Source organism: Varanus komodoensis, unplaced genomic scaffold (genome assembly GCF_004798865.1).
Source record: "Varanus komodoensis strain SLA01 unplaced genomic scaffold, ASM479886v1 scaffold6_2, whole genome shotgun sequence".
Lineage (NCBI taxonomy): Eukaryota > Metazoa > Chordata > Lepidosauria > Squamata > Varanidae > Varanus > Varanus komodoensis.
In genome coordinates, this window is record NW_025336346.1 from 582,904 (window position 1) to 603,379 (window position 20,476).

At 45.4% G+C, this 20,476-nt stretch overlaps 1 protein-coding gene across 1 annotated transcript in view; it reads right to left on the bottom strand.

Annotated features, from left to right (window-relative positions):
• Positions 1-20,476, bottom strand: part of UBA7 (ubiquitin like modifier activating enzyme 7) — a 43,271-nt gene that overhangs the window by 6,834 nt on the left and 15,961 nt on the right. The window contains exons 10-21 of the mRNA XM_044451491.1: positions 19,940-20,098; positions 15,806-15,907; positions 15,337-15,417; positions 12,170-12,325; positions 11,750-11,915; positions 8,815-9,011; positions 8,061-8,125; positions 6,497-6,677; positions 2,870-2,944; positions 1,927-2,122; positions 1,366-1,672; positions 81-102 (exon numbers count right to left, since the gene is read on the bottom strand). Of these exons, the coding sequence (XP_044307426.1) occupies positions 81-102; positions 1,366-1,672; positions 1,927-2,122; positions 2,870-2,944; positions 6,497-6,677; positions 8,061-8,125; positions 8,815-9,011; positions 11,750-11,915; positions 12,170-12,325; positions 15,337-15,417; positions 15,806-15,907; positions 19,940-20,098 (1,707 nt within the window). The remainder of the gene's footprint in view (positions 1-80; positions 103-1,365; positions 1,673-1,926; positions 2,123-2,869; positions 2,945-6,496; positions 6,678-8,060; positions 8,126-8,814; positions 9,012-11,749; positions 11,916-12,169; positions 12,326-15,336; positions 15,418-15,805; positions 15,908-19,939; positions 20,099-20,476) is intronic.

The following is a 20,476-nucleotide window of genomic DNA, read 5'->3' on the forward strand; positions in this document are numbered from 1 at the left end:
CTGGTAAAATCTTAGAAGTTAAGATGGTGATGGCCATAGGGTGCTAACTAAGTTAGACGCTCAACAGCTAAGGGGAGAACCTTCTGTGCTTCAATTAACTCTCTCCCCCATTCCATGATTAGGAGAAGCAGAAAAGGTCATACACATGATCCAGCATACCTTATTTACATAATTCATAGCAGAAAAAGAGAGCCTCTTTCAGCCCAATGCCTGAATTCAATTTTGGAGAAGTTCTTAGGAACCACAAGGCAGAAGGTGAGGCTGAAGGTTAAAAGGGGCAGACCAAAGGCAAAGGGGGTAAAGCCAAAAATACCAAAAACTCCATGTGTTTTAGCTTCAAGTTATTATTGCCAGTAACTAAGCCTCAGGAGAACATTCGAACTTTTTAGAATGGGAGAAAAATCTGCACAAAATTCAGTCAACCACCAAATGACTGCTGGTTGAGGGAAAAGGGGAGTAGCCAAAGGAAGGGGTGTGGCCTTCTGGGGAATGACAGAGAGTCAGACTGGGAGCTCTGGAGGGTCAGATTTGACTACACTTGAGGTTCTCTACCCCTGATTTATATGGCCACCATGTTTGTCTTCTCTCATCGCAGAGCATGAGTTGTCTTGGCATTGACATTTTATTAATTTGTTGGATTTTTAATAGCACAGCATATACAGGCCAAACTATCTTCTCAGAAGTGAAATAAATGAACAGAAGATATGCAACTTTGTAGAACAAGGATTTAAAAGAGCAATAATCAAGTCACAGGCAAAAGTGAAAGTTGGCCCATAATTTGATGGCAACAGCTTTGGAAGTGGGAATAGAGCTGGTGCTAGGCACTTCTTACTCCCATTTTCTCCCCTACAGAATGTCTTGAACAGACCAAGAGAAAGCTAACTCACCACCCCTTTCTCCCATCTCTGAGGCCTGCTTCCTCACCAGAGTCTCTGTGGCCCATCCTGCAAGGTAGGCCAGTATTTATTGTTCTTGTATTGCAGACAGAGGGCTGGATCTGAGGATTGCTTGCTTTAAATGTGTTTTATGTTTTACACATTCTACATTTTACACAGGTGTGTTTACTTTTAATTTGGTATTTACTCTGTTTTTTTCTATTTTGAATAGATTTATATTTTATAAAGTTGTATTTTGTGGTTTTAACTTTTGTGAACTGCCCAGAAAGCTTCAGCTATGGGATAATATAAAGTAAATGAATAATAAAATTTAGTGCATTCATGGCAGAGGTGAGTTTCTAAACAGGAACTCTCCTGATTCAAAGCTCAGCCTCTTAGCCACGATAAGCAAACTTTTGTATTTGATGTAACTGAACCCTGAATACCAAATATTTTGTGGCTCTTGCCTATACACGCCCTTCACAGATACTGGAGCAGTGGGGAAATATGTCTGTGAATCATTTGAAATGATCCAGGATTAAGAAGTCTTGGCAGAGCTGCCAACAGGGAGGTCATGGTTGGAATGGCAGAATCCTGCCTCCGGGAAAGGTCACTTTCTTCCTTCTTTGGAACACTCCAGTGTAAGGAAACACAAAGCAAGAGAGAAACATATTGGCATGTATTCACCTTTTCAAAGTGAACGGGCTCCATCAGACTAGATATGCAGGCACCATCTTTTTCCAGCTTTTGCTTTAGTTCTGCCAATTCCTGCTTCAGCTTGGCCAGCCTCATCTGATCTGAAAGATGCAGTTGGAAAAGAGAAAACTCAGCAGTGACATGAGATCATCTAAGCAATGCAGAAATTAAAACATCAATTTGTTTCAGACAGAGTGCTCCATGGCAGTCTTCCCCCATCTAATGCCTTGTGTTGGAGCACGACTCCCAGGATGCTAACTGGGAAATTCTGGGATTTGTAGTCCAACAAATCTGGAGAGCCTTAGGTGAGAGAAAAATGTGCTCAGGTCTCATAGGAACCATTAGGATATCTGACCTTTCACAGAGCCCCCAGAATGCTTCTGCATCTCCTCGTCAGTGACGGGGATAAACACTCCTTGATGTGGCTGGAAGGATGGCAGGTGCATATCACAGAGGATTTGGATGGCAGCAGCTTCGTCCTCCTTCATGTGAAATTTGTACGTTTGGCCAAAGAGGATACTGGCAGTACGAATGAAGGTCAAGTGGGTAGTCTGTAAAAAGTACAAATGGTGGATTCAGCACTAAATCTATTTCTCCTTCCTCACTGCAGCCTTCTTGTTTCTTGTTCCCCACAACTAGGAGTAGGCTACACTGACTGCCCTTCCAGAAATGTAGACTTTTTCCCATTTCTGCTAAGCCTTCCTTCTGCCCCAGTCAGCTTAATACATGATGCCTGTTGCCTGACCCGGAACCATGCTGTCTCCCAAACGTGCTCAAAGAATTCTGGACTAACTGCAACCCAGTCTTCTATAGAGTGATAAGATGGGCCCACTTCAAGACCAGCTCACCCTTTTAACAGAGCACGCTTGAAATGAACAACCCCAGAGTCTTCTGTCAGTAAGATCTGGAGTACCTCTATACTATCATCCACAGTAAATAGCTGGAAAGCAGATGGGGGTTGCCTTCAGTTCCAAACAATGGCCAAAACAGCCACCAATTTCCTTTCACTGAGCTTGTTGTTGCAAATTGACCTCTGTTGCTTTATTAAAATCAAGGCTCATGAGTGGTAAACCTTGATGAATAAATGCCCAGGCTTCTTCTTGATGCTTTTTGCAGGGGATGGATAACTTGGTACCCTCCAGGTGTTTTATATTCCAATTCCCATTAACCTCAACAAACAGATTAAAAGATATGGATTTAGTGAGCACCAGGTCACTCTACTCCTGGTACTGAGGATGCCATCTCTGTCTCATCCTACAATCCCCAGTTCCCAAGCTGAGAACAATGTCCTCACTCACATTGTTGTAGTCAAAATCCAGCTGGTGTGGGCATCGCTTGGGCTTTGACCAAAAGGGATGTCCAGAGCTTGTCTCCTGGAGGCACAAAGGCAGATGGGATCAGTCAGGAAGCAGTACCGGGTGGGGGAAAGAAGTGCAAGGAAGGAAACTCCACTGGCCAAGGGTTGGAAGAGGGCCAACTGTTTCTGCAATCTCAAGAGCTGGAAATGAGAGGGAGAGTGTGCAGTAAAAGTCAAAGGCCAGGAAAAAGCCTACGTAGCTAATTTTCCAAAGTTCAGAGAAGAGCTTGATACTTTGGGCACATTGTATGTACCACTCATATTCTGAAGTGATATAATTCTGCTCCTCTGAGAGCCCTTTGGTTTCCCACAAAATCATTACTGCCAATTGTTAGTCTAACAACTACTGCCAAATGCTATGATTGTAGCAAGCTGGTTTCCAGCCTTACTTATGTTTAAGGAACAAACAAAGGATCCTAAAGAGATGGGGGGAATAATGGCCTCAGTGTTCCAAGGATGTGCCATAGACCCACAGACATATCACTATTAGTAAGGACACAGGCAAGGTGATGAAGGGAAAAGGAATTTGGCTCCAGCTACACTGCAATGGAATTTTCAGCCAGGGCCAAGGGATCATCAATGGTCTACGTGCATAAACAGGGGGAAACAGGAAGAACTGAATACAAGTGACACTAGCCCATCCTTTTTGGGTCATTCCATGAGTTTTATTGCTCCAGCCAAAGACCATGACAAATACCTATTATAATGACAAAGCAATACAATAATGCAAAGGTTGATGAAAGGTTTGGAGTTAGTCTAAATGCCATTCCAGGGATCACTTATAGCCCAGTGTCCCTGCTTCCAAAGAGATTCAGGATCCCTTCTAACTCTGGAATTCTTTATTCTGTGATTTCTGTTAGTAGTGCTAGCACTGGATGCCTGGAAACAATGTCTCTTAAGATCTCACAAAGGACAGCTGATAGCTGGCAAACTTGTTGGAGATGTGCTTCAATGGGAGTTCGCATAGCCAAAGAAGTCATAGGTAATGGACGGAGATGACTCATTTTTCCCCTCACTAGAGAAGGTGAGAGGCCCATATACCTCACAGGACTTGTGCTCAAACTAATACTGAAAGGGACAACTTCTTCTCTGTAGGAAATCCTATGGAGTTATGCACCCCGCTATATATCTGATGGGGAACAGAACTATATTGATCTGTGAATGCTATGAATCGTCATCTTGATCCTCAGACTATACGTATGTGTATGAATGGTGCTGCTAGGGTATTTTAGGCCCTGGTTGTAAAGGCCTTACCAGGAAGGCAGAGCTTTTTTTAGTATACATGGATATTACTTCAGCCACAAAACAGACCAGCACTTTTTTCTCCACCTTCCACCACCGTTCTTTAAAACTGCTTCTTCTAGATTCTCGATCTGGCTGCAGGAATTAAGTGGCTGGTTTTTGCTGTCCTGATACCCCCTGCTTCCTGGGCAGTCATTCCCACTGCTACCCCAGGCTATGAAATCAAAACATTTGGCCCCATCCAGCCCTAGTTACATTACTGTGTGCAAATAAAGTTTGTATCACAGAAATGTGTAGATTTGCCACAATGGCCATGTAAGGTAAGCAGTTCGAACCACTGACAGGTCTCACTGTTTGAAGTGAGGAGTGAGAACCTGGATTTTATTTCCAGAAACAGTGAGCCAAGGCCTGCCTGTGCGAGAACGGAGGCAAATACTAGCAACATCCCTAGAAAGGAAGGAGGAAGGAAGAAGAAAGGAAGAAGCTGATGTTCCAGCTGGTGCAACAGTTCTGTGATGGCTGAGAAAAATGGGGACAGTTACTTGAGAAGCCTCACATGTAGCTGATGATGATGCTCCGGACACCATTTGAGGTGGTGAGCCAAGTGCTTTGCCTGATCAGCTACTGCAAGGACTTAACGGTGACCCAGAAGCCCAGCTGCCAAGTACTGAGAACTATGGAGTGCTTCGGCAGCTGGAGAGCCAGGCCTACAAAGGGAGTCAGGAGCAGAGAGAGGAAGCCTTGCCTTTTCAGGAGCCACCAGAAATGGTGAGGGTGAGAGGCTGGCCAAGGTGCAACCCCAGACGGGGTCCATAACAGGTCTTACTTACCCTCTGCACCACTGGGGCAACAGATGGAGGGAATAGTTACCCTGGGCTTTGTGGTGCTGCTGCAGCAGGAAGAAGGACTGTAGCTAGTCAGCTCAGAGGAATCAGTTGATCTGGAGAACCAGCAGGGGCCTTGCTTTGCTATGGGCCTCATAGGAAAACTCACTGTGTTGCTAAGTACTAAAAAGATTTGGGGCTCAGGCCTACAGGAAAAGAAAGCGCAATTATGCATGCACTAATTCACGTGTGCCCCCAAGTCCCTGTGTATGTCTTTGAAGTATCCTGTTTCCGAAGGACAGCACTCTTCTAAAACTGGATGTACGGATGGTGGAGAGGAGGGCATTTGATATCAGTAAAAACCTCCAGGCAGAAGGATTCAAATGGGGGGATGGGAGCAGAAGGTGAAGCACAAGTGGGCAAAGAGCCAGCTAATACAGGGAGATTAGCTACAAGAGAGCACATCAGAGCCCTTGTACCTTTATTTCAACAAACTCTCATGGGCAGTAGGGTGGTGAAGCAGACAGTGGCCTCCCAGACAGTCAGGGCTTCACATGAAAGACTGGGGCTCCAGCCATAGCAGGCTGCTTCTGAGCCTCATCTCTGATAAAACCATCTTAGGTTTGGTTCTCAGCAGCCTAAGAAACTTAACATAGCCTTGCCATGCCCCCAGTCTGGTCTGGACCACCACACTTGCCTCTGGCCATCAGACTTCCAGCTTTGCACTTGGCCTACAGCTGTCTTGCAGCATGCCCTCTGCCTCTCATTCTGCAGGGTCCTGACCCTCCTGTGGCCACCTGCACAGCTGAAAGCTATACACAAGTGGATTTCAGGCAATCAGAGAGTCAGCAGGAGAAAAAGGTTTGTTAGTTTGGTTGTGTGAATCCACTCAGAAAGAGCCCAGAGTGAGGACTGGCAGGATTAAGGATGAGTGGACTATTCCTAGGGCAGGGGTGGGCAACCTGTAGCCCACCAGCAGCATGTACCCACCTCCCTCCCCTAGTATGGCCTCCACCATCCCACCACTGAAATTTGGTGGCAAAATAATTAGTGGTTTAGCTTCAAAACAAGCTAAGTTTGTCCTTGTTAACTCCCTACACTGATTTGGTGCTGAAATCCATCAGTATAATTGTACAGTAGCAGTAACAGGAGAGTAGCCCCTGGATATAGGGTGGGAAAGAGGCCTCCCCACTCCCCAAGGTGGCCCACCTAAGGGGTCGGACCAGGAAGACTGGAGTGAGTTATGAAACCTGATGTCACCAGTGTCCAGAAGTCAAAAAGCTGGGCAGCAGGAGGACCACCCCTTGGTTGCAGTACAGCTCAGTAAGCAGCTGCCAACTAAGTCTGCTGCATTTGGCTCTAAACATGCGAACTGCAACTCGCAGAGTAAGCAGTGAGTAACAGAGAAAGGCAATGTGCAAAGAGAAAAGGGGTGGACAAAGAGCCAGGAAATGAATGGAGAAAGGACAGGGTCTATACTAACAACGGGAGCTATGTCTCACATAATCAAGTGGTAAGTTGTGCAGCAGCTGCTGGATATCATGGGAGAAGAGGCGCTCCCAAAGATTCCGGGCCCATATCACACAATCTCGCTCGTTCTGTGGCTTCTCCTGAAGTCTGATTTTCACTTGTTCCATGATCTCCAAACCTTCCACCTTTTTGTTCTCTAGGAAGCTGGGATCACTGTAGACAAGAGTATAATTTGTCTGTGGTGGAACTTGAGAAAGAACCTCGCTGGTTAACTTCTTCTTATGAAGCAATTTGTATCAATTTTATGTTTAAAATGTCTATACTGTCTTTCCAAATGCCCAAGCAGCTGACACACATCAATAAAGAAACCCAAAATGAATGATTTAAAACACACTTAACCAACCAGATCCTAGAGAGCTTCATTCTCTTTATACAATCCTAAACAGTATGAGACTTGCATCATCAGCCTCTCCTCCAAAAAGCTTGCCTAGATAAATGAGCTTTACTTTTCTCACCTGAGTAAGCAAGAGGTAGGACCACAACGGGACCTTATTTGATTGTTGGCTCCATAGTCTTGGGGGCAACCACAGTAGAGGTCCTGTTATTTCTCCCAGCAGATTTATCATCTCCAACCAGGATAAGTAGACCCTAAGGGTGAGGCCTCTCCCAGGATACTTGTGGCTTCCCACCAAAAGTTGTAAGCAATCAGGATGGGAAAGAACATGCCAGGTACCTTTTGGAACCAAGCAGTATCAAAGGCAAGAGCAGCAGGTAGGCCCAAGTCTGTATGCTAACTGTGTTTGTATATTGCATGCCTGTTTGGAAGTTGTGTACCCCAACCATCATCCAAGTAGCAGCTTACCTACTGGTTATCTGATATCTTTCTCACAGACTAAGTTGGAAGACAAGAGACTGGCCCAAGCTCAGCAAGTGTTTGTCTGGGTTAACCTAGGAACAGGAGCTCTAAGCCATTCTGGGCTGGTGAACATATCTGGAACTCTCAGAAAATGGCTGCCTTGGGGGAGGACTCTTCCATTCACAAAATGGCTGCCCTCATGTCTAATCACAAAACTCCCAATTCCCAGAAGGCAACTGGCTGAGGGACTGTACATGGCCAATATTTTAATGATCTTGCCACACTCGTATTCTAGAACAAGAACAGAGCTGGAAAGACACATTTCCCTGTGGAAACAACAGGTTTTAAGAGGGCTGCACATCCCCCATTTTTGTCACTCAGTTTTCAACTGGTCACCTTATGCACAAGGAACGAGGATTGAAATCCTCCACTAGGCAATTCCACTTCTTATGCTCCATCTAAGAACAAGCCACTGCTCTCACTGAAGCTTAGAGATGGATACTAAATATCTAGCAAGTTTGTCTACCTCCTTTTCCTGATGAATTGCCAGTCTCCCTCAATCTGGTTCTCCTCAAGATGTGCAAAACTACAACCCCTATCATCCCCAGCTGCCAAAGCCATGGCTGGGGGAGACCAGCCAAATTCACTCCACTTTCAACACAGTTCTTTTATGGCTCCCCCACTGGACTTTTTTTTTAACTGTTAGCTTCATCATAGTCAAGTTCCTGCCCTGAACTCACTTCAGGAATTTGTTGACATTCTCAGCCGCTGTCTTGAAAAGACCTTCAAACTGATCTCTGGCCCACTGCAAAAGAAAGGAAATGAACCTCATCAGTAGATATCCGCCATCTGATGTATTACACATTATGGAATCCTATGCATTTGCTCAGAAGCCACCCCATTGTGTTCAGTGGCACTTACTTCCAGTGTAAGTGGGCCCTGGATTGCATGGTTAGTGAGCCCCTTGTTTCCAGCTGCAACAGTTCCTCGGGTCTACTAGGGGCATAGTCTGGGCATGTAAGGCAGTTCCCTAAAGCTTAGCACCTACTTCTGTTGCCCACTCCCAGGGCCCTGACACGAGTTGTGGACTTCCCAGCAAAGTGTCCCCGTCAGCATCCTCCCAGAGCCGTGCAATAAGGTGAAACATGCTACCCCCATTTCTGCCCCTGCCACAGAAAGAGAATAAGCAGCTGAAGCTCTGCAGAGGGTGAAAGACTTTGGCCTGGCTTCTGGGTGAAACAGCTGGACCCCATATCCTGCCGTCAACACTGCTGACAACCCTGGCCCTGCTGCAGCTGCCTGGAAAGAGTAAATGAAGCCAAGGGGCCAGGCAAGGAGCTCGGAGGAGCACTGCTTGGCAGCTGAGAAGGAAGCTTCCCCTGGACCAGCTGGAGCGAAAGGCAGGAGAGGGGCCTTTGGCAGCAGGCACTGCAGAGCAGATCTGTGGCTGGAAGAATAAGGGGCAGAATGGAGAAAAACAGCCCCCTCCCATACCTGTATCGTGTGCTGGATGGTGCTGGGGAAATAGCGAAGGGTGCAATGAGGGTACTCTCTCTCATCTATGTCTAAAACTTTGCTGTAGGGCTGTGTCAGATGGGGAATAAGGACCTCGACATGCCCCTTGGTGCCATTTGTTCCAGAATCAAGCAGAGGTTTGTGAAACTGCATGCATCTTTTGCCAATATAGTTTCCTGCAGACAAAGGAGAAAGAGAAGGCACACACAGGGGTGGCTATGCAGTGAGTTCAGTTAGCATTTCACTGAGATTTACTAAATTCACACTTCCTGAGCATGAACTGGAGCACAATCAAGATGTCAAAGTCTACAGTCCAGTTCAAGAGGAAACAAGTTGTACAAATGAAAAAAAATTGTCACAAAACTGCACATTTGAAATGGCGCATATCAAAGATGCAGGTATTTGGAACAGTGTGCACAAAGCCAATTGAATCAATGGAAAAATAGTTCAGCAAAATGTGTATATTTCAAATAATTTAGACTCAAATGCATGCAATTGAAAAATGCATACAACACACATTTTAAAAACCAAACACAGAAATATGTTTGAATTTTCATGCAGATTTTTTAAGAAAATTGCAATCTGATCCAAAAATGGGACAGTACAAAGATAGTAGTTGATAAATTTGCTCATTACTAGGCACAAGGCAGTTTTCTTTTGTGCTTTCTTCCCTTCAGTGCTTCCACCCTGGAATCTAACTCTTCATCAGAAAATGGCCTGGGAATGGGGCAAAGGAGAACACTGACAGCTATAGCAAGATTCCAAAATCCATATTTCAGCAATACCTTTATTAGGTCAAAGTTAAGGTCACAAAATAATGCACACATTCTCCAGTCCTCTGGAACACTTCATCAGGAAAAAAATGGTTAATTAAGTGGCTATTATAGTGGGGAAAGTGGCTGATGCTCAAATCCCAGAGGCTGCATTTGGTTATGACCTTAAGATGGAATGTGGGAAGAGACTGCAGCCACTCAGATTCCTTTCCCTGTATAGACTGCATATACACTTAGTACAAAGTAGGTTAGGCCATATCTTCCCAGAAGGACACTGTCTGATATCCACTAAGCTCCTTTTTCACAGGTTGCTATGCAGCCTTTTCCCCATCAGCACCCACAAAATCTATGTTTTATTTTTAAAACAGATGTGCAAAGCAGAAGCTCAGTGTGTGTTTGGTTCTCTGACTTATACCTCAAAAGTATACAGCGGCCATTTCCTGACAAGAGAAATGTTTGGCTGTCATATAGCTATGTTCAAAAGACACAGTAGTTCAATCATCCTCACAACAATCCTGTAAGGTAGGCCAGTATTATTAGGTTCACAGTACAGGGAAGGGGGCAGAAGGAGAGAGACATGATTTGTCTTTGACCTGAGGACTTTGAACCTACTCATGAAAAATATAGACCCAGAGAATGTTGTGTTGATTAACAGAACAACATGCACATCACGTGCAGCAACCTCCCTGAAACTGGTTCTGTCCAAATGTTGTTCCCATCAGCCCCAGCCAAGATGGTCAATGGCCAGGAATGCTTGACCATCAGAGCTATAGCCCAAAACACCTGAAGGGAACCAGATTGAAGAAATCTACATAGCAAGTGTGCCATTAGATATATCCACACAGTTTCTTTCCTACAAATTTGCATTTGTAAGATATATCCAAGGCTCTTGACTTTGAATTCAGATTGGGATGCCTTTGGCAGGCTTGGGAAGCCTCAGGAGTAGGAGCAGTCCTGTTTTTTCCCGCCTCTGGAAACAGATCTTCCTTGCCTCTCCCTCCTCATGCACACACTTTGGCCTTCACTGTCTTTCAGCAAAACACACTATACAGTCGACTATATAGCTTCCTCTAGGAACAGATCAGCTTTCGATATAAGGGCCAGGTGGCTGCTGGCCCGCCCCAGCCAGTCTATCTAGCATGGATCCAGTTAAAGGCCATTCCCTGATGCTCTTGAGCACTTCTTCACTTCTGCTCCTTTAAAAATAATCCGTTTGCAACTGCAAAGGAAAAGCGCATGCACATGCCTTTCTGTTAATGATTCAAATGTCAGTGAGTACACAATCAATGTGTCCAGGAATCAAAAGGCTGAGTGTCTCCTATGCCTACCTATGCAACTTCCTGTCTTGCTATTCCTGTGTGTCTGGCTTGCACACATATCTATTGCCCTTCCTTGCAGCATCCCTCCTCCCTTCTGCTCCACGGGCCACTGCCCTAACTGCACTACAAGAGAGGCCCATATTACTGGGACAAATAACATTAGTACAAATGTTGCATACCTGGTTCAGTTTGAGAACATGAAGAACATTGTGTCGTACAAAGGCTAACACTGCAATCTTATGCACACCTACCAGAAATTAGGTCCTGCTGAACTCGGAGGGGCTCACTGTTGAGCAGACATGCATATAGCTGTCAGGAAGACTGACTGCACAACCCTTTGCACACACACACCTGGGAGTAAGTCAGATTAAATATGGTGGGATTTACCTCTGAGTAAACATCCATAGGATTGCTCAGTGAATCAGGGTCCCTAATTCAAATTTCACCTCTGTCATGAACTCACTACATGACCTTAAGAAAGCTCCTCTCTCCCAACCTCAGCTTTTAATCTGCGGTATGGGCATGATGATATATAGTGCCAACAAGAGCAAAAAAGCACAGGCTTACCTGTCAGGTTGTTGGAGGTAAGCACTACAACTAGATGGGGTCTGTGGAGCCCTTTGACTATTAGAAAGCTCAGGTAGGTGCAAATATTAGTATTATTCACTGACTATTATTAGTATTATTCAGATTATTCAAGCAAAGATATTTGTTTAACATAATTCATTTTGGGTGCGGCAGGCTTATGACAAAGACCTGGATATGCAACTTCAATATAGCAAAAAAAAAAAAGCACACAGGTATTCTGTTTGAAGCACTCACTAGCTTGCCAGTTGTCTACAGCACTGACGACACCATCCAAGCCAAGGAAGAAGTCATCCCCATAGATGTGCTCTGTCTCAGGCCCAACCTGGTTCTGCTCAGCTATCACATTGAGATTGGGGTTCATGCCCTTTATGGCAGCAGCTGCCACTTCTGACTTCAGCTTCTACGGGGACAAAGAGAATATTATTAGGTGGCTTTGGGGCAGGCAAAGCAAGGAACAGTCCATTTGGGCTATTGCCAGGGTCATCAGTGAGAGCACCAGAAGGGAAGGTAATGGGAAGGTGGGCCAGACCCTAGACTCTCTTAGACTAAAGTCTTGATGAGATCCAGCCCTCCAGATTCTGGCCAAACTACCTCTCCTGCTGCCACCAGCACCCCCTCTTCCCACTTCGTGTGCCTTCAGCCCCGGAAACTTACAGACACATGCCGCTCCTGGAAGAGGAACTGCCTGTTGAGATTGGATCTTGCAATGGTGTCCATGTCTGTCACAGTGATGCTTCCACCCTGGCCAGCAGCCAAGCCAATCATGGCAAAATTTTTCAAGAGCTCGCAGCCAATGGCACCAGCTCCCACCTGAGAAAGGCAAGATAGGATTGGCTGATCCATCACACTCCGCATGAGACCTTGAGCCAGATGCATCTCAGAAGCCCTATGACAAGGGGATACAAGGAGAGGGCCTCCCTAGGTGATACACTACTGGTCCTGATAGAAGGCTTTGCTCCATGCAGCTGCAATGAATGTTGCTGAACCAAGCAGAAGAGACAGGGAAATCAGCAGATCACAACTGAAAAGAACACACTGCTTGCTCACAGATTGGATACAACGGCCTCTAGATACACTGAGGATTTGGCAAAGGATTATGGGAGTTGTAGGTCTAATACATACAGAGGACACCCAACTGGGGAAAGCTGAGATACAGGAATTTGATAGTCCATTCTTAGAAAATCTATGTTGGTTTTCACTTCTGACATGCTATCTGTGGGTACTATTCCTTCTCACGGGGGAAAAACCATATGCTCCTAGAGGCCCAAAAACAGATGGAATGATGCCTGCAGTTTTCAACAGTGAGCACTGAAATGAGAGAGGCTGGTATATGCATTTGGAACAGCATCCGAAAATTGCTGTAGAAGCCTCAATAGTTTAATAATGCAATTCTGGAGAGTGGGAGCGGAAATCACATTATGACAAACTGAACAGTCGTTCTTCATGGAAAGTGAACGGCTGGACATATTGTATCTTACAGATGTTTCTTAGCCAAAGCATATATAAACAAGGGGAAAATATTTGATTTCAGTATGTTTTGACTCCATCTGGCATTTTTGACTAAGCTTTAATTTTGCTACAAAACAAGCACTGGAAGGAGCTCACAAGCTCATTGGATTCATGTGCCAATTCATCAAATGTGTGTAATACATAAAGAATTATACAAGACCTTCAAACAAGAAAAAGGAGTAAAACCAGGATGCAACATCAACCCAGCCCTCTTTTATCTTATAAATCAACTACCTACCAACTCTTTTTGAAACTGTTGTGAAGTCCAGGATTACCAGTGTATGACTCAGCAACCGATTGCCTGTTGTGCACTGCTGAACTCAGCATGTGCTCACCTCTACCAAAATGAACCATTGAGAAGTTTGAACTCTGGAAAGGTTTTGCAATGCATGCAATGTACGGATGGATTTATGAGAAAACAGAGAGGGAAAGAAATTCTACTGTTTTCCAAAAAGAGGCACTCAATCAATCAGAATACAAAGATGAATTTCTCAAGTCTAAATTATATACGGTTAAGCAATGGCTGTATCCTGAAACCTTAAGAAAGGTTTTGGTGAGGGGGTTGGGGGAATGCTGAGCACCTTGATCAAACCAGAATTTTTGCACATGAGGGTTGTTCAGATCTGTGCCAACATTAGATTCTGGACCCAAAAGATTCAAGAACATATTATGCTAAGAACATATTATGCAAATCAAGAACTGTTGTGCATATACATATATAGTTTATAAATACAGGTAATTGCATTGCTTATCCTTACATCTGATAACCTAGCTGAGACAAAGAGAAACAAATAGGTCAGAGAATCTTCCCCCTCTAAAGACAGGAGCTTTCAACAGATCCTGACATGTTCAAATATAGCCCCAAACCATATTTGGGGGTATATTTGAGGTAGAGCCCACCTTTCTCCCTCCTCCCCTCCCCTCCCAGTTCCTCCTTCCATGAATGCTGAGATTCTCAGGGATCTACACCAAATTCCCCATTCATTCTATGCCAGGAAGTTGGTAACCCAGCACCCTCCAGATGTTTTTGGAGTGCATCAGCTCCCACCAGCATGGCTTATGGCCAGAGGTTGAGCCATGCCATCTGGAAGGTACTGTATTACCTACCCTGTTCTGTGCATTCAGGTGCGCAGAAGGTGACATGGCTGGAGATAATGCCTACTGACTATAGCCATCATCATCCAGTGGGAGTGATGGAAAAACGCTGGACTCATGCTAACTAGGATGAAAACCTTCCAGACCTCTATGTTAGGCACTTGTGCTACCAAATATTTACAAAGAAACTTCAGTAATGGCTGCAGAATGGATCTTGGCCAGTTACTCATCACAGAAAAAATCTACTTCTTTGGGTGCAACCTTTCAAGCTTAAACCATCAGCAATCTCATTGCTGTAAGGTACTGGAAGAATAGGCACTAAAGCTAAGTGAACAGTCAGTCCATTCAATGACCAGTTTAATAACCTATCCGTTGATCAGCAAACAATTTAATCCCAATGCAGTTTTAACTATCAGGCAGCTGAGAAATGATTAGAAAAGATACAGATTTCTCATCATGGAATATGGAAGCCCTCCTAAATCTTGTGTCCTTCAGATGTACTGGAGTATTTCCATTATTTCCAGCTGGCAAAGTAATTAAGGCCACCACCACAGACTACCAGTGAGAGAACCAGGAAGCAAAGCATGTTCCAACCCTATAGATTCTGTGCAAGGACAGAAGGGAAATGGACACATACTTTTTGTTCCAGTGCTTGAAACTTTCAAATTAAAATCAATATGAAAAGAAGCCCATGGGGAAAGGAAAAGGGGCAGCAGCAATCTGTTATGCTGCATCTCATCAGTAGGGTATCAACACAGCCCCTCTGGACTGTGTTAAATCCTGATTTTCCTCTCCTCATCACATGTCACTTCCATGGTCTCCCCTTGCTGCCTGCATCTCTCTTCTACCCCTCCCTGTATATCAGAGGTGGGGTAACATATGAGCCATGAATTCTGGCCTCATGTTGCCAAATTCAGACTAGGCAAGAATAGAAATGTCCATTTGAGCACAACAGAGTGCTAAAAAGATAACAACAGACCACAAGAAAGATAGACAAGTGCCTTGAAAGAATTACACCACCATGTTGCAAATACACAACATCATATGGCAGTAAATTCCATATATTCACTGTCCCATGCTGAGGATAATGGGTGTTGTGGTCCAAACCATCTGGAGGACACTAGGTTGCAAGGAGCTTGCATTTAAAAATTAGGCATTGTGTGGTAAGAACTTTGTCGGATTCTTCAAGAAGGCCACATCTAGCCAGCCCTACTCACCACAAAGTATTTCTGTTTTCCAAGCTGTTCCTGGAAGTTGGCTCCAAAAACAGCAATCTGCCCATCATAGCGGCTGTTACGCTGTTGGAGGGTAGAGATAGCTGGCATTAGAGAACCAAGCAGGGGACACACTGATATCAACACAATTCACACCAGACATGCCCACATCTATTCTAACAGATTTCGGCTCCTAATGGGTGCAGGATCTGGTAGTGGGGCTAGAAGAAGAGAGCAAGATGTGCCTTCGACACTCTAGAGGTAGCAGAGGTGCTTGTGGTCTTCCATGGAGCAACGCAGAAGAGAAGAGCCGACGCAGGCGTTTAGCTGCCTTCAGTAAAGAGCGGTTAAGTGTAAGGGGCTGAGTGTATTGAGTGTCAGAACTCCTTCCAAGCTTGAAGCAGCACAAACAGAACCATATTCCTATCCTGTTAGTACTGGAAAAGTACTATCTGGAGAAGGGATCACGCACCGGAGCACAGTCTTCGGCTGTTAGCTGCTCCTCTTGTGGCAGGCATTCAAAGGCATCAAAATACAGCCATTGGTTCAGCGGAGTGAACTTCTGTGAAGCAGCCTGTGAACAGAGCAAAAGGGAGAAGCTGTTTTGTTCTCCTTTAGATGAGCCCTCTCTCAATATGGTGCCTCCCAGGTGGGCTGAACTATCACTCCATGGTCAAGGATGGTGGAGCAGAACATTTTCCAAAATGGAACATTCCTCAGTGCTTTATTTTTCCATGGGAAATGTCCCATTTCATAATTTCATTAGTAACAATGAATGGGTGCCAACTGCAAAATACAACATTAGGCAAGCCAGGCCTTCTCAAAGTTTGATTCATGTGTTTTAGGCAATCATTCCTAGCAATCATGTGAAACACACAAATGTCTCAGTGTGAAATAGAACAAATAAGTAGTGACAGTGAAACTGAAGGAGTTTCAACAACTCTAATAAAATACTAGAGTGATTGTTGTCAGTATATCATGCACAGTTCTCTGCCTTGCTAAAATTAATTAGGGCACTCTTCCCCACCCTGGTGCCCACCAGATCTGCTGGAGTACAACTTTCAGCATCCTCAGCCAGCTTTGCTGATTGAAGGATGCTGGGAATAGTTATCCAAATTCTCTGCAGGACACCAGGTCAGGGGAAGCTGAATTAATGTGACAAGAGTTTCCAGTACCTTGATTTCTTTCATTTATATAACATAAGTAAAGTTCATGCAATTGTTTTCCAGTTTCAAAGTGTCTCTGGCTGGCTGGGGAATGCTGGGGGCATTAGGGCTGCCTAGACCTGTGTATATTGTACCATAAAATGACTGTAACTTGGTAACAGATAGAATAAAATGCTGCTACTCCTCCATTTTCGTTTTGGTTTGCCACTATATTTGGCAGTACATTTTATTCTGCTAACTAGGATGCAAAAGAGTTCCTGTCTCCTCAGATTCTCCTACGCTTTACTCCTATTTTCAGCCAGGCTTGTGATGCTATAGGAAAGTTTAGCAATCTGTATGTCCTTCAGCTTGTTCTGCTATTTATCGTCCCTAGAGAATCTGCTGTTCCATCCACTCCAGAGAACAGAAATTTAAGAACTTGCTCAATCTAGACTACAAGATATCCAATCTTTAGTTACAGTTTTGTGCCAACTCTGAGCTATTTGGTTACCCACAGCAGTTTGCTTTTCTGTAGTCACTGTGTACGTGCGTGCGTGTGTGTGTGTGTGACAGAGGGAAAGCACACAGTAATGGCTTCAGTGACTGCAAGTTACTATTACTCTCACATTGAACTTGGAGGCAGAGAGCTAGGCATTTTTACACAAAGCTGTAAATCTGCTGCATCGACATTTGCTTTTGTTCCAGATTTGGGATTTGAACACTCCACAATGAGTATTCCCTTTCCTGCTTTTTTTTTTTTTTTTTGCTGTGTAACTCTAGAGGACACTGTGTGTAATGCAAATATGCAAGAAGAAATGGAATTTTCTTTTGCCATCAGAAATTGTGCCATTTTCCCTGCTCTAGAAAAACCTTATGGAATTGATGCTGTGGCTCCCAAGTTGCAAATGTATGTGGGGGTCTGAAATTAGATTTCCTGCTCACAGATTTAAAAAGTAACTTGGAAAACAGCTCAAAAAACTGGCTGGAGCAATATTATCTGAAATGAATGCATAACCATCTTTTTGCACTTTTGGTGTAATTCTTGGAGAGGAGTTTGCACAAGGGAGATTCATAAGCTGTGAGGTTAATCTGAAGCAAGAGTGAGCAACCTTTTTGGCCTCAAGGGCCACCTCTAGAGTTGCCTGCGGGGCTATACATGAGTGTGCATGCACACACAAGCACTTTGTACCCTCCATACCTCTATCTTGTTAAACTGCCGCTGTTTAGCTGCCGAGGATTGCTGGGTGGAGATGCCAGGGAGAATGAAAGCCTCTCCCAACCTGCTGTGATGGTGCTAATGGCAGCAGGACACAACAGGAATAGTAACTTGGGGGAGAACTTTGCTGAGGCTCTGCCAGCCTTCCAAGGAGAAGCAACCAAGGGTTACATGGCTGAGCAGCCAAGGGTTGCATGCGGTCCCACAACTACAGGCTGTGCACTCCTTATCTGAATGCGTGTCTCCCCTTCAAACATTAATGCAGGGCAGCTTTGCTCTATTTGGGACTAAAACTCTCAGAATTCCTGACCATTGGCATGCTGGCTGGGGCTGATGGGAGCCTTTGTTGCCCTAAAATACCCAGTCTGATGGGTAGCAGCTTTCCTAGGTCTCAGGGATAGAGGCTCTTTCTTTCCCTTGAGCACCTTTTGGCAGAAGTAGGAAGCTCCCTGCAGCCTCCTCCAGCTCTGCGCATAAGTGATCACGTGACCACTGAGACCAAGGCAGCCTTCACTGGCCTGGCCCCCTCCTGATGGGGTTGGGCCATGGGTCCAAGCATTCCTGCCACGGGCAATGCTGGCGGTGGCAGGTGGGAGTCCAACACCCTGGAGGGCACCAGATTGGAGAAGGTTGAATTAGGGCCTGAAATAGTAAAAGGACAAAGCAGTCTGGTGTCATCACCTGGAATCTTGGTGAGACCACCACTGATGCCTACCCTGAACCCTCCCTCGTGTCTTCTTCTGGCCTGATCCTCTGAGCAGCAGGACCACCTGGCCACCTTTTCTATTTCCCATTATTCCCCTGAGCCCATGTAACACCACCATGGCCAGATGCTCTCTCATCAGAGCCCCTGATAAAGAAGTAGCCCCACCAGAAGGTGCTTTGCCTAGCACCCCTTCCACCTGGCAGCTGGTGCTGAGCACAACATACTCAGACATCCCTGAGCTGACCGTTCTCTTTATGGCTCAAGGGACAGCTTTATAACTGGGAACAGAGGCATGTCTGCGTAACCGTGCAGTCCTGAGCCTGCCTGCTCAGAGGGAGGCCTATTGAACTCAGTGAGACTCATTCCCCACTCATTAAGTGTGTTTAGCATCCTTGCCCAACCTGGCACCCTCTGGATGAGTTGGACTGTAACTCCCATCTTCCCCAGCCAGCTGACAGGAGATGAAAGGAGTTGTAGTGCAACATAAGTAGACTGCATCAGGTCCAGCAAGGCTTGTGCTTTTATTCGATTGTTCTACAAACATGTATGTGACAAGTGTCATGCAATTACTAAGGAAGAAGCCCCTATCCCTGACATTCCGTGTGCCATCTGGGCTTTCCTGCCTATGGACACCCCAGATTAACATGACTTCTGCAAGGAAGGCGTCTCTTTGCAAGGAGCTGCCTGCCCGCAAAGGCCCCATGTGCTCCACCCCTGCATGTGTGGCCAGGCAGGGCGCCTGACGCCTGGGGAGCACGGCCAGGAGTGCCCTCATCCTCAGAAACTGCATGACAACAATGCACAAAGGGGGCAAAAGCTCCAGTGCTCCAGGGAACTTGTCCACACATCTCATTCCCGAGTTAGCACAAAAACTAAAATGAGCTCCCCCCCACCCCTTCCCTTTCCTTTCCTTTCCTTTCCTTTCCTTTCCTTTCCTTTCCTTTCCTACCATAGAAATAGCCACTGCAAATCTCTAGGTCAGTTGACTCATATCTGCACTCTTTTCAAATTACCTAATCACAAATCAGGTTTTTTAAAATAATCATCATCACCAGTTGACAACTAAGCCTAGCTGGCAAATCCCAAACAAAACCAGCTAAGTTGGTTTAAAGAGGGCAAGCAGTAACTTGACCTGCAACAGTGATACAGAAACAAGTGGGTCACCGGAGTAGGGCATCTGCCTTTCAGACCTGTGTACCCAAATGACCACTTCTGGTCTCCACTAGGTCAGGTTTGGGTTATTACTGAATTATGAGCAGCTTCAGGCTGTTCCTTACTTAGCAGCAGCAGCCACCGCCACTACTAGAATTCACATCTGAATAGTGCTTCCAACAGTTCCAAGAGTTTTGCATGCACTCATCCTCACAACAACAATTAATAATCATTAATTATTAGCATGATTTCCTCCCGCTTGAAGATGGGGGAGAGGCAAGCCTGGGAGAGAGCAACGTGCCTGAGACTACCAAGTAAATTTCTTCCAGAAGTACGAGTCCTTCAACCAACTCAAGAAGGCCTCTCATTACAAAGGCCCGCACTCACCTTCAGCACCTCTTGAGCAGCCAGGCCTCCAATGAAGGCGTTGACAGGGCTTAGGTCACCAGTACATGAAGATACAAATGTTCGGACCAGATCCTCTTGCAGCGGCTCCTCACTCACACGCAGGATCTCTGCCAGCCTCACCATCCTGTCCAGATCATTCTGCCAAGGAATGATGATGGATTAGACTGGGAAAGGACCTGTCTGAAGATGCCCCAATGCAGTACTGCTGAACGTCTTTCAGCCCAAAGTCTGAATTCCGTTTCAGAGAAATTTGTGGGGGCTACTTTCTAGTGCTGAGAGGAGGCACAGGTAAAATGGATGGGGGCAAAGCACCAGCATATTTTAGCTTATAGCTCTTACTTGCAGGAACTAAGCCATTGGAAAGGCCATTTGAACTTGTTGGTGGGGTGGGGTGGGGGGACATTGTGGCCAAGGGAAGAGGGCATTGGTTTCTGGGGAACCAGACTGAGAGTACAGGAGGGCTGGATTTGGTTCATAGGTCAGAGTGCTGGAACCCTGCTAGAATAGCAACTTGTA